Source organism: Bacillus rossius, chromosome 1 (assembly GCF_032445375.1).
Source record: "Bacillus rossius redtenbacheri isolate Brsri chromosome 1, Brsri_v3, whole genome shotgun sequence".
Classification (NCBI taxonomy): domain Eukaryota; kingdom Metazoa; phylum Arthropoda; class Insecta; order Phasmatodea; family Bacillidae; genus Bacillus; species Bacillus rossius.
Genome location: NC_086330.1, coordinates 108454741 through 108481730, shown reverse-complemented (window position 1 = coordinate 108481730; position 26990 = coordinate 108454741). Strand labels below are relative to the sequence as shown.

Sequence of the window (26990 nt, the reverse complement as noted above, 5' to 3'; positions counted from 1 at the left end):
TGTTATAAGTTGTTTTCAAATAAAATCAATTTTTTTTTATTTATTATTTATTCTTTTATTTAACTGAGCTGTTATTTATAGCCTGATTAAGTTGGTTTTGCTGAAATTTTATTTGGAAAATAAACATTTTTACTTTTTTTTTTTGTCTGAACTTGCTTGCGTAAAAAATTATGGATTTTTTGGCAATATAACTGTCACAAAATTACTGAAATAAATTGGTAAATGGCACTTGTGGAGCTTTTCTTGAACTGTCCTGCTGAGGAAGTGTCTTACAATAGAACTTGTGAGTTAACTTTTTCCTGTATGTACGGCTTAGTGTGAGTGAATATTTTTTTTAACAGAAGTATTTGTTGTCAATGAATATTTGTTGTAAATAATGATTGTGGTTGGCTTTGAGAAAATTAATGCTTATTAGAGTTGGGACAATACTATAATTTCAATTCTCAATAATTGATTGTGTTTGCAGCTTGATACTTGATACTTTTAGTGAAAGCAAACATTTTCATTCTTTCAAAATATAATAAACAATTTTGTTTGTCCTAAAAAAAATTTTTTTAAAATTAATTGACCAAATATAATATTGAATTAGGTACTATTGATTTACACAAATATGACTTATACATCAAAAATAATCCTGGTCAAAAATATCAATTATATTTGAAGTGACAATATGTATAAAAAATTAATTAGAAAAAACATTATATATATATATATATATATATATATATATATATATATATATAGAGAGAGAGAGAGAGAGAGAGAGAGAGAGAAATATATATATATATATATATATATATATATATATTACTTCTTTGATTCAGCTATGCGGAACTGTTATTCGGACCCAGCAGTAGTTGATGAATGTTAAGGACTTCCTTGCTTGCCTATCTAAGGAGAAAAGCGCACGTTGATTTATCCAGTTTAACTTAAGCTTTGTTTGTTGATAGCGAAACTACGATACTAATTACTATTTATTTGGTGTAGTTTTGACTGGTATTTGGTATTGAGGTATTGAAAGTCCCATCTCTAATACTTAGACTTGATAATTATATGTCAGCGTAGTTGTGTATATCATACACTACTAGTTTTTAAGGCTCTGCCTGCTTAGTGAACAGGGCTGTGGCTTAAATGTTTTATAAAACTAGTTTTTAAAAATGTTTATTAAGTTTCAAAACACTTATAACTAATTACAGAGAAAGTTTGAGTTGTATAATAACTAGGGATGGGTCGATTCGATTCTCCGATTCCTCGATACCACCGATTATTAAAAAATTTGGGTACTCAGTATCGGGTACTAAAAAAGGGCAAGGTAGGTTAGGAATCGGTTAAGTTAAGAAAATACAGTAGTAATATATTTTCGTCTGAACTTTACTTACTTATTTTAATATATCTTACCTGCCGTATGCGCATAAAATTCCTAATAATGCTCATTATTATTAAATATTAATTTTATACGAATAAAAATAAATAAAAACAATGTTACCGGGCATGTTTAACCTCTAATTAAAACTCCACGATCGAAGAACATTATTCCTCACTCATGTATTAGACGTAAATAAATTGTAAAAAGACTTATTAATTTTATTTGCAGTTAAGAAAAGTCCATTGTTTTTTGTGAAGAAAGTGACGGTTATGAAACGAGACCACATCACGTGTCGTCACCATTTTAGTTGTGAGCCATTCAAGGATGATGGCCTCCACAAAATCTCTGGTGGCCATAAAATATAAAGTCAAGTCGAAACGTATCGATTCGTTGCGTACGGGACAAATTGTATAATGAAAGCAACAATCGATTTTAAAGAATTCTCTGGCCATACCGCCAACAGAGGCTCGTGTTTATTTCTTGCAAAGGAAAACCGTAATAATTACTAGAAAAACACTTGAAAATAGTTTTAGCAAAACAATATTTGTGCCAAATAAATAGCATAAATGCGCAACAATTCACAGTAACCTCAATAGCACGACGGTGAATTACGGAAAATAATTTTAGCAAAACAATATTTGTGCCAAATAAATAGCATAAATGCGCAACAATTCACAGTAACCTCAATAGCACGACGGTGAATTACGGAAAATAATTTTAGCAAAACAATATTTGTGCCAAATAAATAGCATAAATGCGCAACAATTCACAGTAACCTCAATAGCACGACGGTGAATTACGGCGTAATTCACCGTCGTGCTATTGAGGTTACTGTGAATTGTTGCGCATTTATGCTATTTATTTGGCACAAATATTGTTTTGCTAAAACTATTTTCAAGTGTTTTGCTAGTTTGTTAGTAAAAAAAATGTTCGCCGACTGTCGTTTCAAATTACGATGCGAATGGTCTGATATTGTATCAACATGTCTAAAGTTTGGGAACATTTTCGCATCAATAGTGAAAATGACAAATATGCAATTTGTAATCATGGTAGTGCGCAAATTTCACGGAGCGGTACTTACAAATCTACAACCAATTTAATGAAGCATTTGAAATCCCGGCACACATTACTACCAGAAAAAATAGTCTTTGAAGAAAAACAAACTTTTGTTTACAGCACTGTCACCAACTAAGTCAAAAGGTACCACAGAAAAAAGTAGTGCTACCTTTGAACCCATTTTGAAGAAAGATGTTATGTTATCGGCGTTATCGTCTGTTAAAGAACCCTGTCTAAATGTTGAACTTCTATGTGCACAGCCTAGTACTTACTAGCAAACAAACTTTATGTGAAGATGCTTCTTCACTGGAAATTGAAAAAAAAACCCTCAACATTTAATCCTAAGTTTATAATTATCCTGTATACATGTTATTATCATTATGTAATGCATTCAATTCTTAAGTAGTTTTAATTATGTGACCAGAATTACCAGGAATCGAAAACTGGAATGACTCGGAATCGAGAATCGAAATTTAGGAATCGGTACCGGTATCGGAATCGATAAAAATGTGTACTCAACCCATCCCTAATAATAACTATTGTAATCTATCTGTTATCTTGCCAAATAGCCTACTCAGACAAGGAAAAATGTTAGGTGGTACAAGGGAAACAAGAAAAACTTAAGGAAATTAACTGAACCCTTCAATGGCAGTGTTAGTTTTGGTGAGTGGTGGAATAATGAACTCTAGGAAGGGAAAGTAGAACTAGGAAAGGTTTCGCTCAGCTAACAGTGACAAGTGTGAGGAGTGCTAACGTTCTGCTAATAAAACATGTGTTGTTTCAGTGTCCGCACTGTACGTACGCCAGTCCAGACACCTTTAAACTGAAGCGTCACCTACGCATCCACACGGGAGAGAAACCCTACGAGTGTGACATTTGTCACGCTCGGTTCACTCAGTCCAACAGCCTCAAAGCCCACAAGCTGATTCACAGTGGTATGCTTCTTTTAACTATGCACCTCAATAAGAGTCACTTAAGAGGCAGTAAGCACCTGTGTGTCTCTCTTTCTTGTTTCTTAAAACAGCTCATTTAAACACTACAGCTTTAATAATTTTGGTAAATCAAAAAAAAAACTTCTCATTAAAGGTTGCAATTTTATTTTCTAGTCCAATATTTCATGTTTACCTAAATTTAATTTCTCGAAAACTTTCCCAAATGTTACTTTGGGTGTCTTTTAATTTTAAATATACAAATTATTCTGCATATAACCCCATACCTTTTTATATATAGATATGTCTGAGTGCATGGATATTTATGCTTATAGTTTGACACATTATGCACAGAGATGTGTATCTACACTAATACATTGATTTTTATTTCAGCGGGGGACAAGCCAGTTTATCCGTGTGAACTATGTCCAACCACGTGTGGACGTAAAACAGACCTAAGAATCCACGTGCAGAAACTACATACATCAGACAAACCATTAAAATGTAAAAGATGTGGTAAAGCCTTCCCTGACAGATATTCCTACAAGGTGAGTGCTGTGGTTTACAGATGTCTCTTTTTAGTATGATGCATGGAAAAAGATTTTTATGTTGGAGTTAAGAAAAAAGTTGAGAGGGCAATTAAAAATTGAACATATGAACATTACATTGTGGATGTGTGTGATCATTTTAGTGTTTACTTCATATGTTACGTGGACATTTTTTATTCCATTTGCCAGTTAAATATTGGTTTCACATGTACTTGGTAGAACAAAACATTTGCTGTTTGTACGTACCTATCAGTAGGAGATTGCTGTTTGGAAAAATATTGATTCATATAATTGTAATTTATTTAAATTAATTCTATGACAAATTATTTTGGGTTTTTATGAAGGGAAATGTTGGAATCAGTGTTAAGCATGAAACTAAACAAAATATTATGGTTAATTGTTTAGGTTTAGGAGTTTATTTTTTTTTTTTTAAGTTAAGAAAAATATATATAAACTAGCTGTACCCTGCCACGCTTCGCGGTGGCACTTTTTGGTTGTTGCATGGATGAGAAATAAGAACAAAACAAAGCATACGTTTCACAGAAATTTTATTTTGCAATATTTGAGGGTATACAATATTTTTTTTGTTTTTAATTTATTTGCGCAGATATAAAGTCTGGTTTGCTGACATGGGAACACACAACATACAGTTGTCCATGTGAGAAGCAAACAGCATCTAAATCTAAACCACATAATTCTAAATATTGACCTTGAGCTTTATTATTGTCATTGCGAATGCCAATCGAATTGGGAATTGCAATCTTTTAAATTGAAATGGTGTATAAGTAGGGATCATGGGAATTCGAGGGATGAGGACATCTTCACCTTTGAAAGTCCCCGTTAAAATCGTGGCTTCCACTACATTGTTCATCAATTTTTTAACTGCAAGTCACGTGCCATTGCAGAGTTTTGGCTGATTAATATTCCGTAACATGATAATTGACACACCTATTTTCAATTTTAATATGTGTGGTGGCATCCCTGGAAGATCAAGTGAGTTCAAAAATTCAGTTGGATAATTAACTACTTCACCTGCTTCCACAACTGTCTATCGACTTATAAGTAATTTCCTCACTTTGAATGCTGGTTTGAATACCATTATTATTTGATAGACATCTTTATTTTTCGTGGCCAGGATAGCTTGTTCACTGAGCCAATCATGATTCCCATACTTAATTTGAATATTAGAAAATACTTTTTCGATCAGTTCTTCTTTCGATGTTACTAAATTACAAAAATTATCAGGAAATGATATTCGTCTTGGCGTCTCATCGACTGGCAGCTGTCCGTTACCAATTTCCAGTAATTGTCGTGAGAATACCTCGGCTGATTGATCATTCTGCAGCTGGACACGCATATTCATAGTCAACTGCAATGTACGTATGTGTCGTCACAATGTTGAATATTTCAGGCAAGCATTTATTTCGTCCACTGGTGTCGATCCAGAAATTACACGCAATGTTTGCCTAAAATCTCCTGCGAACAATATTAATGCATTCCTGAATGGTTGAACTTTTCCACGCAAATCTCACAACGATCGATCAAGAGCTTCAAGCAATTTTTTATGTGCCATCGTGCATTCATCCCAAACAATGAGCTTACATTTTTTTTTAATACTTTTCCCATACTGGATGCTTTGGAAATATTGCACGTGGGAGTCTCGATGATCTGCATGTTTAATGGCAACTTCAGAGCTGAATGAGCAGTGTTTCTACCTGGTAACAATGTCGCAGCTATTCCAGACGAAGCGAGAGCTAAGGCTATGTCATTTTTTGATTGAATTGTTGCCAGAAACAATCTGATTAGGAATGTTTTCCCAGTTCCTCCTGGCGCATCCAAGAACAAGGTCACTCCAACTCTGCCATTTATCATTTGCATTATGTGATCATAAATGCCCTTCTGTTTGCGGTTTAATTTGGGAATGTTTGATTGAACATATGACTGGAGATCACCGGTGTTGTAACTCTGTTCACAGTGCAAATCCACATCGAATGAAGCAGTCGCAGCTCGGGTGGGTGTTAGCATTCCCAATTGACTAAGAACTTTATTTGCAATAGCTAAGTACTTGTCTTCAATATTTATCAATGTTTCGTTGTAAATTCCATGGACATATTGGCATTTTCTAGGCGTACTCTATGCAAAATATCCTCAGCCATTTGCGATTGATATCTTTCCCATAACTCTGTGGGAGATGAAGGAAAGCAAGCGGTCAATATCATTGTGAATAATGCACGAATTTGGTTTGGATGTGACGTGTTGCACGCGTCATTAATACATATATCCCACCGTTTATCGTTTTCTAATAAATTGAGAGCTTGACACGCACTGCGGAAAGTGGCATGTGTGACGCCGTCAACAATTTTCAAATGCTCGAAAGATTTAGGACCAGGCACATTTACCAACAGCATGCGAAGGAAAAAACATTCATCTTGATTAGGATGTACTGTATAAAGACTGCCAATTGTATTTTCTCTGAAAATGCCAGGTTGACCGTCGACTGACTCACCTCGTCTGCGTTGTATGAATGCTTTTTTAGTTATATTCCACGTGTAATACATCAGAGTTCTGGCGAAAGTGTCTTCCTGACATAAGGTGAAGAAAGCAGTCAGAGTTGTACCAGGGGGATTAAGGGCTCTTTGCTGCACATTTGCATCTGTGAAATAAACACGCTGTCCATTCTCTAAATGTACTGCTAAATGAACCACAGTTAGATGGCGTTCATGCATGGGAAATGAAAAAATTCGCCACGCAGCCTCATTGCTGCTTATGTATCTTCCAGCCTAGTATTGTGCAATTTCATCGATAATTCGTACTGCATTTCTGTCACTATTTTCTGGTTGCACACCAAACACTGCCATAGCACTGCCTTTATTCACGTACTTACATATGTATTTAATCGATTTGACAGAATTACAATATTCTACATTTATGAGCGGTTTGTATGTTTTTGACAACAGAGGCGAATATGGGACCACCCAACGGTTGTCTACATAAATATCAACATTTTGCATGTGTATAGTTGTTGCTAAATTCTCGCTATCTTCAGTTGATCGTCTCCTATACCGATAATAGCCATCATCTCCTGATACTGTGTTGGCTGTGAATGCTCGAGGATATTGCTTAGAGCATTTTCCTGTCTACCATGCATGGTGAATTCGGATTTAGTGTACCGCATGGTCCGTGCATATCATGTTTTTGATAACATTGCATGCATATCCTTATCGACGTCGGCCCGTGGAATCTCAGCGCATATCACATCATCGATTTCGTCTGAAGTTATTTTATCGTAGAGCCAGATTAGTACATGCGCATGAGGCAATCCTCTCTTTTGCCATTCTACTGAATACATCCAGCAGTACTCAGATCCAAACACTTGAGGTTTCATAATGAAATCCATTAGCGACTTAGACTTTTGTCTGAAAACACGTGCTGTGATATCATGCCTATCCATGAGTGATTGCCCAAGAAGTAACAGCTGCTGTATCTCGTACCAGTTGGATTGCATGTGAAGGTGATAAATATGTCTGGACGCCTGTAATGATGAACATATGCCATTGCATCTTGAGCATATTCCTACATGTGACGTGGACTGCCTATGTATGAAGATGGCAAAATAGTTAGCTTTCCAATGTTGGTTGTATTACCGTCATTCACAGCTGCATCTCGAAATTGGATGTATTCAACAGAGCAAAGTTTGGTCTTATTCGAACTAAGGAACAGCAAACGTTCCGTTTAAATTTTTGCATATCCACAATGTACTGGTGAAACAACTGACGGCATTTCAAAATATAATTGTCCTAGTTCTTCCGAATCATTAAGCGATAGGCGTAAAAGTTCATTGCGCTGCACTTTTTATTGATATCTGCATCATTCACTGGGTTTATCATTTTCACATTGAAAAGATATCCATCGGCACCATCCCAGAAGATAACTGGATATTGCAAAGCATCGTAACAACAGTGAGTTTCTGCTACGTTTATCAATTGATAGTTTCTTCGATGGAGAACAATATCTCTAGGTTGGAACTGATCTCAGACTATGACAATTGCTACTTAGTCTATAGTTGGAGCATTATATCTCTGTACATGTTCTCCAGTGGGCGTTTTGTGGGCGTTAATGACAATCTTCTGGGTATCTGATGGCATCATATCCATGGCCGTTTTGAACAAACGCACTAAATTGTTTTTTTCGTGAAGGAGCTCCTGTAGTTGTGAAATGATGGATCTTCTTAGCGAGGTATGTATTCCACAATGTGCATCGACTTCATCTCTATCATCACCGATGAAATACATTTGAAGGAATTTATGGCAACCACCTGGGAATGGGAGCAGGGAGCCAACTTTGTGATATATTTGTCCTTTGATTTTAAAAGTTGGCATGAATTGAGCATTCACAATTTCCGCACCAAACGATGTCATTTGGAAGCAAGAGTTATATTTCCTGATGTTCGATAGGAAATTCTTCGATTCAACAGTAGATCCAGCAAGTAGAGTTTTTAGCGGCTCTGGTGGTGCTTCAAGTTGAGGCAATTAGATTTTTTCGCCAGCGCAACACATCCCTTTCGTTTCATTATTGAATTTTAGAACCTGGCAGTAGGTACAGACATGACACATCTGGCCAATGACAACGTGCGGACTTGAACTATAATCAACAGCTGGATTGTATCGGAATGCAAGACGATTGTATTGTAGATTGAGATCTGAAGTTCTTTGGGTACGTGTTTCAGTTATCCTCGACGCCTCGCGTCCATTCCGTTGAGAACAAACTAAATCTGTTGCTGCAGAACGCAACTGCCGTGTTCGCAATCGTGCATCCTCAAGCCTGGCTGCTCATCTCTCTGCTGGTTACGTGTTACGCGCCTGGATGGTGCTTAGTCTGTTCATCTCTCATACAGATCCCTGCTCTTCCTATATCATATTCGAAAGACGTTTTCTGGAACCTTCTGTGTGGCGAGTGCGACGACCCAAATTCGTTTTTCTGCTAGGCATTAATTTGGTTTTCACTGGAATAGAAAGAAGGGATAAGATTATTACCTCTTATGGCTCTCACAGCTCTTGGTTGTAAACCATGAGAGATAGTACAATAAGTTTAATAACAAAAAATTTCCATTTTGAAAAGGCCAAAAAAAATTAAACTTTTTTTACCTATCTGTCATGGTTTTCATAGCTGCAGCTCGACAACAATGAGACACATGACAGTATTGAAACGTTGTTAAAAATTAATAGAATTAGTTCAATAAATTAATTTCAATAAATAAGTAAAATATTCGTTAAATAAAATAGTTAAATAGTAATTATAAAAAATTAATATTTTCTATCCATCTGTCATTCAAAACCTTACCTCAACTTACGATTTGTGGATACTTTTTTTTTGTCAGTAAACACTGTAATTGGGAACAGGTAATATTTCACACGTAACTGCGGTTCTCGTTAGCTTAGTATAGAGTGTGCTCCTCTCGCTTCGGGCAGATGGCTCGGTTGCTGACTGTTAAAAAAACTATTTTTTTGCGGTTGTGGGTATGTAACTGATGCAAAAAATAAATAAAAACCATCTTTGAAGCGGGTTGTATATCGTGTCAAAATTTGAGCTCAATCGGTGCAGAATGTTTTGAGTTTTTGAAGCGTACACAAACCAACTTAACATATGTGTGTGTATGTATATGTGTGTGTGTGTATGTATGTGTATATATATATATATATATATATATATATATATATATATATATATATATATATGTATATATATATATAAATGTGTATACACATATTGTTAAAAAATATATTTTTAATTGCCTTACTGTAAGTTTCAGCATGTTACAACAGCAAAAAAATTTAATTTTCTTTTAACCAAAAATTTAGTTAAATTCTATTTCGGTACTGATACCAAGGTATCTGTTGATGTTTTGGGTATCAGAAGTAATTTGCCAAATAAATTTAGATTCTAAAGTACTGATACTGATGCTATACAGAAAAGTGACACAGAGTGTTGTTACTTATAGCAAGGGCAAAGTGTATTTTCAGTAGCTTTTTGCAAAATAAATCTGAGGAAATATTATTAACATTTATTTCAATAGCCAGACATCTTCTGAATCATTGAATATCATTATCTTGTAAGGGTTTGCTGTGTATATTGTCTCCAACAATATATAAATGTAAAAGCTGTGTAACATTCAGAGAGTTACTTAATATAGTTGATTATTATTTTATATTTCAGTTAGTTAAATTTCCTTTGCCAATCATACATACCCACAATTTTCACAGCAGCTCCAAGTGCCTTCCTAACAATTTCTTTTCCTGTGTTGCCAGAATCTGATAAAGATTTCAATATGACTTGCTGATATATTTTTTTTCTTAAATACCTATTGTACAATGTGTAAATGGTATTCTGACATTTCCTGCCATTACAACAATTTTTTTTTTTTTTTCACTTGCACATTCTTATCAAGTAGTTCCAAATGAGATGCAGATAAAACAAAAAACTTTTTTTGTAAAGTTTAAATGTGGCTTCTTTAATTTTTGTGAATAGATTAAACTTTTGTCGTCAGTATTATTGATATGCACCATGCACAATATCGGTATATCAGTAGTATATTTGTCTCAAAAATTGATACCTACTAACCCTTGAAAACTAGGAATGTCACAATACCACAATTATTTTATTCTTGAATCTGATGCCAATACCATTTTCTATTCCCAATTCAACTAATTGAGATTCATTAATCATTTAGGTTAGTATTACATCTATTTTTAAGAACTAAGCATAAAATACAATACATATTAAATGCAATAATCAGGAAAGCTTAACTGTTATGGAATGATGGTAGTAGCAAAATGTTTTTAAAATAATATTTATGGCCTATTTTGAGACCACCTTTTACAAGGTTAAAAATTAAAACTATAAAGGATATTAACTACATGGAAAAATATATCATTAAACCATTCCTAAGTTAACTGCTTAGATTCAGTAACTGGTTTTTGAGGCTTCAATTTCTGATCATACAATTCCTCAATCCTTAAATTCCTTGGGAATGAAGTACATTGAGGAATTGTGGAATCGACTTTGACATGACTGTCGAAAACAGAAATGTTCTTGTTTTGCCAGACGTATGATATAACAGTAACAAAGACTTGGATGACCCAACAGTCAAACGACATCAAGTTTGTTTAAATTTTTTAAAACTGCGAACTTATATTTTTGTTGTGAATAAGATTAATACATTATTTGCTTGAATACTATTAGCATTTGTCAATATTTGCACATAATTTACTATTGTGACAATTGTTCTGACCATGTAAGTAGTCACTATAATTACTAATGAGGTTTAACTGTGATCTTGTGTGGCTTTGGTTCAGCATTATGAGTTGTGAACATGCTTTGTAAACTGACTGAAATAGTAGAGTTCTGTTACGTAAGTTACTAGGTATAACGCTTGTCAGAAAATAATACTAAATGATAAAATGCAGTGCTGCCATTGAATTTTTTGGTGATGTTTTACAGCACATGGACTTTTTTTTCTGTTTCCAGATACACAGTAAATCTCACGAAGGTGAGAAGTGTTTCAAATGTGATCTCTGCCCTTACGCATCAATATCGCAAAGGCATTTAGAGTCACACATGTTGATCCATACGGATCAGAAGCCATACCAGTGTGATCAGTGTGACCAGGTAAGAAATGAAAAAAAAAATTATGTATGATATACTCTGTAGTATCAGAAGTCTCAATTTGCTGCAATGTTATGCAGAAGGAAAAAGCTTTATGGCAGACAGGATATGGCCTACAATTGACCTGAAGTAATCAAAGATTCTGTAACACTTACTAAATAATCAGGTCCAAAAAGTAAAACTCTTTTTAATACTTTAATTTCAGTTTTTATTAATATTCTCAGTTGCAGGAAATTTCTTGTAATATTATTTCTCTAAACTGTGCAAGATTAATGTATAGCTTCAGCACAAATGATCAGTACACTTTCAAAAAATCATAAAAACTAAACGGTGCGATGGATTTACCTGAAACTTCTTTCGGTCAATAGAGAATCCCTCATGAAGTTTTTTTTACAAGTTACAGTGACTCTGCGAGTTACACAGCAATATCGAGGAGGTATTCAAACTCTTCCCACACTTTGTGTAATGTGTTGGCGGTGATGGACTCAACTGCCACTGTGATTCGCTGTCTCAGATCCGGCAAAGATAGCGGCAGAGGTGGCACAAATACTTTGTTTTTGGCATACCCTCACAGAAAGAAATCGCATGGGGTTAAGTCTGGTGATTGCGGTGGCCATCTGACCCACACCACATCGTCAACACTTGCACGACCAAGCCATCTCCCAGGGAGATGTGTGTTCAGGTGTTCCCTTGCAGCCAAGTGGAAGAAAGGCAGTACACCATTTTGTTGGAAGATGAAATTGTTTAAATCATCTCTCAATTAAGACGGAAGCCACAAGGTAAGCATGTCGAGGTAGGAATGACCTGTGGCAGTTTTTTCTATGAAAAAGAATGACTGGTAAATTTTCTGTTTCGAAATGGCACTTTCACTTTCAGGGGATCTCAGTGGTGACATGAGAATTTTTAGTTCCCCAAGAACGCACATTGTGGCTATTAACTTTGCCATTTGTGTGGATTTTGGCTTCGTCACTGAAAATTAACCCCATGAATAGGTTGTTCTCATTGATCCTCGCTAGCACCTCGGAGCATAATGCAGCGTAACATGCATTGTAATCATTTTGTTTGAGTGCCGTGACCACCTGGAGTCTGTACAGTTTCATGTGCAAGCATCTGCGCAAAAATTTGATACCATTGTTTGGGGCATCTCCAGTTTACAACTTGCTCGCCTAGTTGATTTCCGTGGGGTATGCTAAAATGATGTTTGAATGCTGTCCTCATATTACTCAGACACAGAAGGCCGACCACGAATCTTGCCTTTGTAAACATCTTTTACCAGGCCTAAATGGATGACCGGCTTGATGGTTTTGCATTAATATGTCTGTGAAATTCATGTTGTACAACAGTTACTGACTCTATTTGTGCTAACTGAGCACGCACATACTCATCTGCTATGCAATAAGCACCATTATAAACACTAGCGAAGGTAACCTGCAACAAATGAATCCAAAATATTTGTAAAAAAAAACTTTCTGGCATTCTCTATTGGCTGAAAGAAGTCAGATAAATTGTCCACACCATTTAGTAATTATGATTTTTTGAAAGTGTACTGATCATTTATATTCATTCTATATGTGTGAATGTTTTCTAACCTTTCCTAAAGTTAGTTTTATTAAAATAATTTTACATTATAACTTTTGGGTATATACTATGAACTAAATCAAAACAAAAAAATATTTATTACATAATTGGTAATTTTAAGCATCTCTCATAAATTTAAACATACCAAAGATTAAAGAATAGACATAATAATTAATCAAACTCATTCTCTCTTTTCGTTAATAACTAGTGCATTCCCTTTATACATTTTTTAAATGATTTATGCAATGGGGAATATTTATTTAATACAGTTTTTTGGACATATGCCATTGCAGTTTTGATCTATTTGTCATGAAAAAATTCCGAAAAACAAAAACAAAAAAAAATCACAGAAAACAAGACTGAATCAGCAGATGTCGGACAGATGGAACAAACTATGAATCTAAACAAGTATTAGGACAACACGACAACAGCACAGACAAAAAATGTTCAACATATAAATATCATGCAGCACAAGATTTCCGTTGATAGAACTTAGTCATGGAAAAAATAATATATCAACACAGACGAGCACAGTGGGCTAACAACGACGAGACAGATTAAATTTTTTGTCCGTGCTGTCGTCATTGTGTTGTCCTTAATACTTGTTTAGTTTCATCTTTGGTTCCCTTTGTCTGACATCAGCTGAGTCAGTCTTGTTTTCTGTGACTTTTTTTATTTATTATTTTTGCAGAATTTATTCCATGACAAATAGTGCAAAACTGCAATGGTGTATGTCCAAAAAACTGCATATTCCCTTTATGTACATACTTTGTTGTTAAAAACTGTATTGGGGCTGTTCTTTTCTTATCAGGTAACTAAAAGATATTGCTCTAAATTTTTAAAGCTTTATTTATTAAATATTGTGAATTCATTAAAATAATCACATTTAATATATATATTTTTTTTCATCAACAACAGTTTTTTGTGTGTGAGTAAATAAATTATCTGAAAAAGTAAGGTTGGAATAGAAGAATTTAATCCAACTACTCATGCCCTGTTGGTTTTTATTTTTTATTTTTAGTCATTCCGTCAGAAGCAGCTGTTGAGGCGGCACCAAAACCTCTACCACAACCCCAACTATGTTCCTCCTCAGCCGCGAGAGAAGACCCACGAGTGTCCAGAGTGTGGCAGGGCATTCAGACACAAAGGAAACCTCATACGTCACATGGCCGTCCACGATCCGGAGTCTTCCGCCCACGAGAAAGCTATGGCGCTCAAGTTGGGGCGACAAAAGAAGATTCAGGTATTTTTATCCCTGTTCGTTGCTTGTTGAGCTTTTCTGGTGTACCTATATAGTGATGTGTGATTTGCAGCACACGCCTTTGGTCAATAAATTGTCAGCCCCTCTCTTCCTTAACACACGTGCGAGCTGCGGCAGGTGAACGAGATAGCTCTAGCCATCTGCATACAGTCACGTCGCCCGTTGCCTGTGTCTCAGGTTGCCATGGGCAACCACACTGAAGGCTGTGGAAGCAGCTTAAGTTCACCGACCGGCCGCTATCCTCGGCCCACCTCTCTCCCACCACGCAACCCAAATACGCACGGCACCACAGTGGCCTGGAATTCCCCAGAAGCAGCCGGGGTTTGAAGAAACCCACCTTTTCCTATGTAATTCACAGCCGTCAGAAATGGTATATGTTAGTCGTAGGCCCTGCATAGCCAGTTGGTGTTTTGGAGACACCACAAGGCAGCAGAGCTAGCTCACCACGCTACTCTCAGCTTCAGCAGCTGAGCCATCAGGACCTATGTCTGACCACCTGCTGCAACATCCAGTGCGAAAAGTATCAAGAGTTTGCGCAAGTCATAGTAGCGACCGGAGTGTCCGGCCCCAGCCATATTAGCGAGCGGAGAAAAACACTAGAGTGGTGATGAGAGACTATAATCAGACCTTGGACCTGTCTAACTACAGGCTGTATTTAATTAGTAAAGGAAGTGTTTCGGTTCCATACCAGTGTGTAAGTGGAGACTGTCACATGCCTGTTCATCCGGTGAATAAACTAATTCTCAAGTGCTCATTTTGGGTCTGGGGAGGTGAGGAGAACCTGGGTCTTCAAGAAAGCTTGAAACGGCTCTCCAGCAGAGCGGAGATGGAGCATGGCTATCCCTAGCCCACCCTTCACATTCTTTCCTGCACCAGTTCGTATTCAGTCACCCCCTGCCCTCAGGAGGTGACCAGAAGACAATCACAGCAAAGCCATAGGGTAGAGCAAAGCCATAGGGTAGATAGTTGTTCCACGAGAATACCTTGACAGCCACCTACACAGGATCCCATCTGGGGATGCCTGTCTGAGGTAATTCCCCCGTTTCCCCCGACACCACTCAGGAATCTTCAGTAAGGTATCCGTCATCCACCTGGACCATTCTTAAAAGACAGCCCCACTTTACTTTGATGCCAGTGACCCCTATCCACCAGTAAATGAAAGGAGTGTCAAGCAACAATAGTTATTCCATTCAATCTGGGCTCTTTCCTTTGAATTCTTCACAAGTGTTTTCTCTTTCGCAAGATGCTTGCTTTAATTAATATTTTATCATTAGAACAAGTATAAAGTGATGTTAAATCTAATTTTGCACTGTTTCTGCCAGAAATTTTTTAAGAACTATACCAAAAATGCTCTTATTTTATTTAATGTATTGTAGACACAAATTTTGTATGAAAATCTAGTACGGGAAAAGGTAAGTAAGTTTCTTTTTCAATGATGCCTTGTAGAATTTAACGTAAGTATTGATGTTTTTGATGTAATACCAAGTTAAAGATTTATTATATTAAGGCCATATTACTTGGCAGAAAGTCTAGTATATGTCCGGCTACAATGTTTTAGGCGCAACTGTACTGTCCCTAATACCTTCCCTCTTCCCCCTCTCCCGTTTGTAAACCAACACACACCCTTCCCGAGCCTACCTGAAGTGATTCCCGGAACTGAGCTGAAAGCTGCAAAGCGAAGACAGAGTAAATAGGACCCGTTATCACATATTTGAAAAAGAGTCGTTAGCCTTGCATTGACGATTCTACTGCAAATTTCAACTAAATGACCACATCGTGCAGGGCAGGCACCTTATATATTGGTCGTCAAATTACCACTGTACAAAATTCATATGATCAACTTTAAAAATAAGGGTTATTTCCTAATTCTGAATGAATTTTTTTTAAGAAGCTAAAATAGCATTTCTTTATGCCGAAACGAATCGTGGGCACAAGAAAGAGAAATACAGCAAAAATGAGATGTACTTAGAGTTCTCCAGCCCAACAAGTATACTTTATTATTGTTCACTCGCGAACTTGCAGCAAATTTTCACAAAAACTTGTTAAGATATGAAATAAATATTGTGCAGGGTAACTCAATCATGGACCAAAAGAGAAAAAAAAAGGCAAAACAATTAACACAATCAAATGTCACCCCTGAATACCATGTTGCAGCAATATGAACAAGCATAAAAAATTGACATTAAAAAATACTAAGAATTTTTGTTTGCGGTAAACTGCATTAGATGTCCTACTTTTCAGAAAAGATTTATTATTCTGAAAATGTTTGTAAAAGCTGTTTTTGGAGAAGCATTAGGGGGGAATCAACCCTCTGTAATAAAATCTTGACAAGACGGAACTCCCAACAAAAAAAAAATCAGTTGTTGATGTACTGAAACCAGAGGAATATCATGCCCCGACTACAATAGCAATGTCCCAAATGATGTCCCACGGATACTGATCGCTGATCGATCCACGTGACCCTCTGTCAAGGATGGTGTGGACAGTGGTCTGAATACCGTGGTCATCTTGAACTTTAGATCCCAATCTGTGTCTTTTGGTAACAGAAAGGAATGGGTGGTGTGATTGGAAGGCTAGACAAGATTATGATTAGTGCTGTCCATAGTAGCTGTGTACTCATTTACATTTTTTGAAAACATTTACTTTGGCATTGTATATTTACTGCAGTCTGGTGACTACTTTAGGAATCAGTATATTCGGATATTGCAATTGTAGAATGGGCAGTTTCCCATGCGACAAGGTGTTGTCATTCACATTAGGATGAGGACACTGACTACCCACAGGATGGAACTGTTGTAGACAGGCCTTATTGTCTTTCAGTTTTAGAATTGTAAAAGTTTTTCATTAGTTCGAGATGTCTTGATGGCTGTAAGATTGTTTTTGAAGTACAGTTGGCATGTTGCAGATCATAGATGGGCAGCAGGTAGAGGTGATGACGGGAGAAGATGAGGACGACGAGGACGAGGACACGGACCATGAGATGATGTCCGTGGAAGGTCAAGATGGCCAGCAGTACGTCGTCCTGGAGGTTATACAGCTGCAGGTAATGTCACGTGGTGCTGCCAGAGGTTCCGTTAGATCCGAGCAGATTGCCGTTCCCAGCAAATATTGTTGAAACATTTGCTTGAGGATCTAAAACTGATCTAACCGTTGTCAAAATTGATAATAAAATTAGTCTCAAGTCTCATTGATGCATTTACTGGATAAGTGTATCATGAAGTGATGTGAAAGAATTTACACTGAAGAAAATCTGGGAAAATGTTACCCCGATAAATTATACTAATGAGCCAACTAAAATCCATGATGATTTTCTAATTATATATCCATGTCATCCAAGATTTTGCTTATCTGAGATTGCCGCTGTTCACATTAACTCAGTTAATCGAGATGCTACTCCACTTGTAACCACTTATTTAAACCCCAGAAAAAGTGTTGACACCACGTTGCGCTGGGAGGTTGTGGAAAATTCTTTATTTATGGTCCGTAAATCATGCGAAATTTGGGGGATTTTGTCATTCCAAACTTTAAACAACTCTGGACTGAGCTCCATTTCTGAACCTAGGAAGTAAATTTTCAAATGAAATTTAAACCTGACATTTTGGCCATCAGACCACTAGAATAAGCAGCGTTATGGAAAAATATAGACCCATTCTTAAAATGGATGCATATGCAGTGAAACCTCATTAATACAAACCTGAAGGGGAGTAAAATATTTTAGTTTGTAATAACGAGGTTCATATTAATGAGGTTCTTGAGCCAATAGGTAGAATAAGAACTCGATAAGAAATATTGAATTCCTACATGTCAGAGCACTAAAAATGTGGAATATTATTATTGTAATAGAAGCCAGATATTGACATGCACACTAACAAAATACACTTAGAAGCAATTTTAATAGTTTTAATAAAATACACTATAACAGACTGATAATTAGTATACATATACGTATATATGTATTCTTATTTAATATGTTTCCAAAGTTTTGACAAAAATGATTAACATTTACCGTACAGTTAATTGCTGTTGAGTGTATAGCAATTCTTATGCAAAGTATGCAAGATATATTTACATAGGTTTAAAAAAATTATTAATTTTTTTTTGGACACACTTATCTCTGTAAATATAATTTACAGCAGAACATATCTTCTCAAATCCTGCAATCAAGTCAATTGGCACATCACTTGCAGCAAGTACATTTTCCAGTGTACGCAAAGCACTGATTGTGTCACTTTTGCTTGGAAGTTTATGCACTACCTCACCATTGTCATCATCACCATCATTATCCTGACTTGTACCACCCTCACAAAGTGATTGTACAGTGTCAGCCCTTGGTGTTTCCTGTAATCCTCGTGAACCAACAAGATCTTCTGCAGTTAATCTTGCACTGGTGTACACACTGTCATCAATATGAACAAACTCATTGAAGTCATTATCAACTTGCACATGTTCTTTTAACTCTTACCAATCCTCTAAAGGTTGATCACAGTCAGGTTCTTCAACAGTTTGCTGGCCAAAACCACTTTTTGCAAAGCAATGCACAATTGTCTTTTGGCTGATGCTGTCCCACGACATGGCTATACTGTGGATACCATCCAAAACTGACCATCTAGGAAGCTCAGTCTTTACTTTTTCACACTGCCTGATAAGGTATTTCACCAAGCGCTGTCTGTAGTTTCTTTTGAAGCACTGTATTATACCTTGGTCGAGTGGTTGTGTCACACTTGTTGTATTTGGTAGCAAGAAGAGTAAGGTAATGTTTTCCAACTTCATACCATGAGCAATATGTGCAGCACAGTTGTCCAACAATAACAAAATTTTGCGATTTAGAGTCGCCATTTTCCTGTCCAATTTTAACAACCACAACTGGAAAATTTTTGTGGTGACCCAAGCCTTACTGTTTGCCTCGTAATCTACTGGCAGGTTTTTTGCTGCAACATCTTTGAAACATCTTGGCTTGGCAGACTTGCCAATAACCAGGGTCGAAGTTTAGTACTGCCATCTTGATTACAACATAGTAAAACTGTAAGACAAACTTTACTGTGTTTACCGCCGTGGCAGTTTTCACCTTTTACGGTTAGAGTTTTATTGGGCAACAGATTGTAAAAAAGCACTGTTTCATCCATATTAAACACATCATGTGGTGCAAATTTACTTACGATGGTCTGTACTGACTGAAGCCAGTCACTCGTTGCTGTTTGGTTGACAGCTGCAGATTCGCCACAAATGGTTTTTGTGGCCAAATTATGCCTATCTTTGAAGCGTTGAAGCCATCCGTTGCTGCAATGGAAATCATCAATTCTGAGTCGCAGTGCCAGCTGATCAGCCTTTTCTTGGATAATAGGCCCGGAAATTGGAACTCTGGCGGCGCGCATCTGATGAAACCACTCCAGCAGTTTGGCCTCTAATTCGGAATGTTTACCGACGCGCATCCTTTTCTTAGTTTGATTACTACCTTTCCTGACCGCTTCTTCTATTTTATCTGCGTGCTTTAGAATTGTACTTAAGGTTGATTTTGATATACCAAACACTTCAGAAAGTTCTTTTTTCATTTTTTCACCCTGACGAACTGAATTTATTATCTTAATTTTCGTCTTCAATGCAATTTCCTTGCGTTTACGTTTTGCCTCCATTTTTATGTGTGTACGTACAAATTCTAAAGTTTAATCAAATTCTCACGAGATAATTCACTTAAACTTTCATTACAACGTACACAAATATTAAACGGGTTAGGCGTAATATATATTTTGATTTTATTGGTCCGGCACAGATTCATGTATACAAAGGAAGTACAAAATCGAACGTAAATACAATCCCACGTGAAGTTCGATATATCGAATATTGTACAAACGCGAGTGATTTCTGAACATATCGAACACACGAACGAGTAATTTTGAAAACATAAGAGTTAAAAACACACTTTGGACACTCAGGCGGGGCCGTATCTTTGTGGTAATCTTTGGTTCATATTAAACGGTAAACATGACTGTTTGTTTATACGGAAGGGAATTGTTATTGTTCACTATACATAATAACGAGAATTTTGTATTAACCAAACAAATCTTCATTGTGTTTAATGGGCATTTTTCACGGGGAAATAGTAATAGGTAATATTAACGAGTCATTCGTAATAAGCGGGATAATATTAACGAGGTTTCACTGTATTGATTGTGATGTAAGCCTGCGCAGTTACTCCTGATTCACCGGTGGATGTGTGTCTTTGTTGCTGGTGCAGGATGGTGACGGCTGTGAGCAGGCGGTGGCAGTTGTGTCGGGTGATACTACACACGCCATTGGCCACTTGCAGACGAACGACAGCGATGATGAGGGTTTTATGGGCTCGCACCACATAACGCCTGACCATCGTGAGTATTTTCGTGAGTATTTTCTCCAAGGTGACAAAGTTCTCTTCAAGTGATGTGTAAATGTTTATGCTTGTTTAACATTATGAAACTAAAATGAGTTATATGAAGAAACAAAGGATAAGAACAGTTTGAGATTGCTAAAGCAATTGTGCACTAAGGAATATGTATATAAAAGAAGAAAAAAATTAGCGGTGTGCTGACATAAGAAAACGTTTTAGCATAAGAAAAATATGCATTTGTATCAAAAGCACATTTAAAAAAAATAAATATATTTTATAATAATAGAAATGAAAAATAGTAGTTGTACCTTTTATTTTAAGTGATGTATTTTTATTAACGTAATACTATCTCACATCTTATTTTGGCAACAAATGATTTTTAACAATTAATTGCATTCCAACAGATGTATGTGTATGCTTAATTTTTAAGTTACATGTAAATTATATTTTTGTTTAGATAGTTTTCATGCTTGTTTTCTATCAATTTGCCTATGTTTCCATAAAAAAATTGTTGGCTATTTTTATATGTAATGTTATGATCAAAAATCTTTTAATTTGGTTAAGAAACCTATGTCCTACCTCACAGATAAAATATTAATTAAATCTAATTGGAAGTAGTACAGATTTTAATAAAGATAATGTTCAGTGTTTTATGTTACATCTCTTGTTATGTGTTAAGTTTGTATGTGTCTCAATTATTGAATTTGTCTATTTTTGTATATATACTGTGTTGTGTACTTGGATAACCTAACATTATTTTCCAGAGTAAAGAAAAAAGTATTTGGTTTTGTATGGATAACCTAACATTATTTTCCAGAGTAAAGAAAAAAGTATTTGGTTTTGTAAATACTTATTTTAATTTACTGGTATGAAAATCCCTCATAGCCTTTTGTCTTTGAAATATTTATATTATATAGATAGCTTGAAGAGCTGAGAGAGCAAGAAGCAGCAAGGTAAAGTAACATTATGTTCATTATCATAATCTTTTTTATAGATGTGGATGATGTCATGCATACCTTGAGTGAGAGGAAACTAACAAGAAAAGAAGCCTTAGCGATACGAAAAAGACTGGAGACAGAAAATGACATGAAAAACTGTTTTGGATTTGATGTAAGTTTTTAACTTCTAATTATATTATATAATTGGTATGTATTTAGTATCATTATTTCAGAGGAATATCAACAACCAAATGTTTGATTTTATGAAGAGATTGTTTCTTTGTAATGTTTGTGCTGCTGGCTGTGTGCAATGCTTTGTAATTAAAAGTTCTTGGAAGAATGAATTACCTATGATGATTAGACCATATAAGTGTTATTTATAGTTTGAACTTGAAAGTATTCTTGCACACATAAAATATCTTTACAGTGTTGTAAAAAAATACTGCAGTTAAATTAATTTTACAAACTGAAACAAAAAAAAAGATTACCAGTATGTATAGATCTATAAAACAGAATAACTTGTCAGTTTGTATTACATATTTTCTGTTGTAGCTCTATACAGCTCTACTTATTTTATCTTGTCCAGTGCACATAGTAATGTCTATGCTATTGTTTGGTGGTTATTTCTCTGTAAAATATAAAGTAGCTAATATTATATATCTATATTTCCAGCCTGAGTTCTGGATTGTGCCGCTCATTTTCCATGTTAATTCATCACTGAATTTGAGTTATATGTGGTTTTTAGAACTTAAAAAGTACAACTATATGTAAGCTGCTTTGTTTGCTTTGGAAACAGTTGCTAGTCTAAATTTTGCTGCTCATTTCTTGTATTTGCACTTTCGTGGTATAATTTAACAGTATAAACCATAACTCTATAATAATACTGTTGCTTGAATTCTAATTTTATAGACAACAGCAAAATCAGTGTCTTGTTATTTTTTGTATTTAGACTAAGATGCGGCCTGTTATATTGAACTTATTTTGACACCCTCAGTAGCCTCATATGTACAATTAGACATCGTGCTCTCAACCGGAAGTAATTTCAAAATAAAATAAACACTAACAAATGTGAAAAGAAAATTAATTTTTATTAACAAAACCTAAAACTCTGCGGAACAGGAACTATTTTCAAAAATCTTTAAATGTTTTTAAAAAAAAACTTCATGAAGGAATGTCAATTGGACAATGTAAGGTAAAATAATTCATATATTTCAAAAATTTGGCTTACAAAAAAAATTTGAATCAGTCGCAGAGTTTAAAAGAATGATAAGTTTGTACAACAAATCACAAGTAAACCAAATAATAAATAACATACTATTGTGGCTATGAGCTAAACTAGATGCCAAAATGTTCTACACCCAAAAGGTATAATAAAATATTTATGAAAAATATTTAAATATTTAAGGTAACATTAAATGTACAAGCATGACATTATTTATCTTGTATTAAAATTTCTCAAAACATATCTTATGAAAGGAGGTGTAGCTACCAAAACTTGGAGAATATACAAAAGAATTCAAGTAAAATATTAACATAATATTTGATAATGTAAATGTAATAAAAAATATTAAAATAGTGTTGAGGAAATTTTATTCTATGCTACTCCAACAGTATGACAAAATGTATACAATCTTCTTACTAAGAATTTATAAATCTTGCTTTATTATCACAAAAAATAATAAAGTACCTGAAAAGTATCAATATGAAATTGGTCTAATTTAGAGCAGTGGAAATAGTGGATAACATCATCAACTGAATTGTTAATCCTTTAGTTACTGACACAACAGAGTGTAAATTCTGGGTTCAATTCGCACCACAATCGCATCTAATGTGCCTTCAAAAACCAGCCAAAATAAACCCAGTAAATGTAAAGTTCATCAGAGACCAGACTCTTCCATCTGATAAATTCTATCAGAAATGGGTCCATAGCAGAAATATTGCTTTGCAAAACAACATAGGGACACGGCTGTTAAGTTTGGAGAATTGCAATATCATGCCTGCTTTTAAATTGTAGGTGTTCCACTCCAATGGGGGTAAAAGTTAAAAGTGAATCTTCCATTAAAAGCCTGATACCATTTTAAAACAGAGCTGGTTTGACTTACTTCAATCACCTAACAGCATGGCTCTGCAGTCATTGACACAGAAGTTCTAAGACCACCTGCCATCAGCCTGAGGTCTGGTGCAGCACTGTCCACGAACAGCTGAGTGCTGACGTCCTCACCGCCATCACTTGCAGTGGCAGTTTCATGCACAGTGGCACGGATTTGTTTGCAACCCACTACTGGCTAAATGTTCAAGTCTCCAAAGAACTATAGAAAAAAAATTGTTAAACTAAAGTGTATTTTTTAAGGGCTGAAACAAATAATCAAAAATGCCTAGAATTGAAACACCTAAAAACAATCAGCTTGAAACAATATTTTTTACAAATAAAATTTTTCATACGGTATCTCAAGAAAAAAACTTTGTTCCATAAAACAACTGTAAAAGCTTAGTATCAATAAAAAGTTAAAACAACTTTTGATAATAATTAAAGTTAGATGTAAACTTTTCGTTAAGGCACATTTTATCAGTGGAATGGAAGGCCACAGTTAGTCAAACTTGATTAAAGATGTTAATATTTATCTAGGAGAAAATCCTATTTTTAGTCAGGAGATTGGTAAACATGACTTCCACCTAGTGTGCAAAATAAGCAGACTTAGATAATTTTTGATTTCATCTGTTTAAATGTTTTATGTATTAATTTTTCACTATTTTTCCCACTTTTTTTATTACTTTTCCTCCCCTTCACTCCCCTCCCTTATTTTGTTTACAAATTCTTTGTTCTTACAGTGTTGTATGTTTCATGTGTTCATATTTGGTAAAAAATGAAACTATCTTAATTATAATTAAATCCAGCTGATAGATTCTGGCTGGAATATTTTCCTAGTTGTCACGTGGCTTGTTGGTCCCCAGGATGAGGCAGACGATGATGAAACAGCAAAGACAACCATCCAGCTACTGGAAGCGATCCACCAATGAAGTGGCTGTATGATGGACATAGTCTGCTGAAACAAACGTGACCTGAAACTGAAACATGCGAAGTTCGCAGTTACAAAACTTTCTTTGCATTTTTGAGTAATGTGTAGTTTTCAGAATCACATTCTATGAATGACCGTGAATACAGCCTGTCGACGAGCTGTATCAATGAAAATAGTGTGCGAATAGTGTTTTGAAAAACAATAAGTTTTGAAGAAATGTTGTGCTGTGGTTTCGTATTTTTGTCCGAAGTCGTTTCGGATTAGTGATTGTACAAATTACACATGTTGTGTGGGTGTGTTTCTTGACTGTGCTTGCCTACAGACATGTGAATGTGAGAAAGATGTGAGAAAGATGTGATAAAACAGATTTCTGTATTTCTAAGTTGGATTTTTTCGTATGAGTTAAAATTCTTTTGTACGTGTTTGTGAGATAGGTGCAAGCTCATTTATTATACTTGTTGAATGCAGCGTGACATTATATTTATACAAAACTGATTATTTTTTTACATTATTCTTAAAAGTTATGTGTCATTTAGCTATCCCCTACAAAAAGTTACATCATTGTAAATTTATCAATTGTATTTTATATAATTTTGACTACCTATTTTATTTGAAAATTCTCACTGTTTAATGAAGCTTTGTTTATGCATTTATATGATTTGGTTCTTTTGCTGGTTTGTAAATATCAGTTATTACATTATCAGTTAGTAGTCAAAATTGTGTTTTAATTACAATATGCATAATATTTACCTTCCTATGTACCCTCCTATGTTTTCTGAGTGGAGGCACTCAGATTTAAAATTACTTGACATACCATATTTGTAAGTTGACCATGCTCATGTTCTTGTTGGACAGCCTGCTAAAGTTGAGAATTTTTAAACATACACAATTTTGAAATGTATGAAATGGGGTTGTGCATTTGGACATGCTGAGTGGAGTTTTGTAATTAGCCATAAACATTTTATCATTTTATGCATAAAAAATGCAAAACTTTTTTTTTATTTCTAAAATAAATATTTATGGTGAAATACAAAAATGTATGTAACAAAATCAATTGTTTATTGATTAGCCCTAATGTGCAGTCATAATAAACTTTTTTTAACATATTTTTTCTGAAACACTGCTTGTTGCATCATAATCATAGTTTGTTTACATTTCAGCAGTGGTTTACATTTTTTTTAACTTTTTCATTTATGGCTCATGATGATCAGCTCCGCATTCAAATAAAAGTAAATACACACTTTTAAAGTATGCTTAAATGACTATGCAAGTAGGCAAAGCTGACTATAAACTTCTATGTGTGTGTTAAGTGAATCACAGACCAAGTCCAGCCATTGTCAAAGTTATGCATGTTCAGTTACACTTGTTTTTATTCTAAAAGCAATAAAAATTCACTGTAGCAAACAGATGGACTAGATAAGCTAGTGATTAGTTATAATTTAAGTATTACAATTAATATGTTGTTATTAAATTTCTTTGTAAATAAGTACAGTTTATTGTTATCATAAATTGTTAGATTTTTGTTGAGTGTCATTGTTCAATCACCTTTTTGTGATGCAGTTGAAATTTCATCACAATTGTTTTATATAAGTATATTTAAAATTCTTTGGTATTTAATTTCTGGGTATGTGAGCTCCGATTTTTGATCAATCAAAATTGAGAGTTAAACAAGTCTTAATGTAGCTTCCAGGTCAGGATTAATGGTGTATTGGATTTACATGAAGCACTGGAGTACGGTGAAGTCTCACCTATCCTAGTTTCTGTATTATCCGAGCAGACCTAAAGTGCTACATATTACCAGTAAAGCCTGTTGAACCATTTTCCTGAGGACCTAAATAATGATCTAACTGTTGTCAAAAATCTAAAGAAAATTGAACTCAGAAGTTCCCATTTTCTGCATGGGCAAATCATGGAGTAATGTGAAAGAATCTACACTGAGAAAAGCTGTAAAAACATCCCCCCCGTAAAATGATACCACTGGGCCAACTGAAAACAAAGACGGTTTTCTTATTATATCTATGTTATCAGAGTTTGCCGCGGTCCATAGTAACCCTGTTAATCAAGACTACTGTGTCTGTCTACATTCACTTATTTTGTAAAATATGTGGAAGTTTTAGGCAGGCCCGAGAATATCATTTTTGATAAATAAAAACCAATAAGAACAAGGAAATGTAATAGTTTATATAAAACAATCATTGTATCTTTTAATTACTGTCATTATTATTGGCAGCTTGAAGCGCAGCTGTGCTTGTAGCATAAGTGTAACCATGCGAT

General features: G+C 35.1%; 1 protein-coding gene across 18 annotated transcripts in view; it reads left to right on the top strand.

The window, feature by feature from the left end:
- LOC134541789 (transcriptional repressor CTCFL-like) overlaps nucleotides 1–25098 on the top strand; it is a 92948-nt gene extending 67850 nt beyond the window's left edge. For 10 of the 18 annotated variants that reach the window (XM_063385531.1, XM_063385502.1, XM_063385489.1 and 7 more), the window contains exons 10-17: nucleotides 3207–3357; nucleotides 3745–3899; nucleotides 11424–11564; nucleotides 14161–14382; nucleotides 17306–17443; nucleotides 20633–20774; nucleotides 21756–21871; nucleotides 24652–25098. In XM_063385531.1, coding sequence (XP_063241601.1) covers nucleotides 3207–3357; nucleotides 3745–3899; nucleotides 11424–11564; nucleotides 14161–14382; nucleotides 17306–17443; nucleotides 20633–20774; nucleotides 21756–21871; nucleotides 24652–24717 — 1131 coding nt within the window. In that variant the 3' untranslated portion in view covers nucleotides 24718–25098. The remainder of the gene's footprint in view (nucleotides 1–3206; nucleotides 3358–3744; nucleotides 3900–11423; nucleotides 11565–14160; nucleotides 14383–17305; nucleotides 17444–20632; nucleotides 20775–21755; nucleotides 21872–24651) is intronic. The other 8 variants (XM_063385582.1, XM_063385575.1, XM_063385553.1 and 5 more) reach the window with 1 other exon arrangement.
- Nucleotides 25099–26990: the final 1892 nt, after the last annotated feature.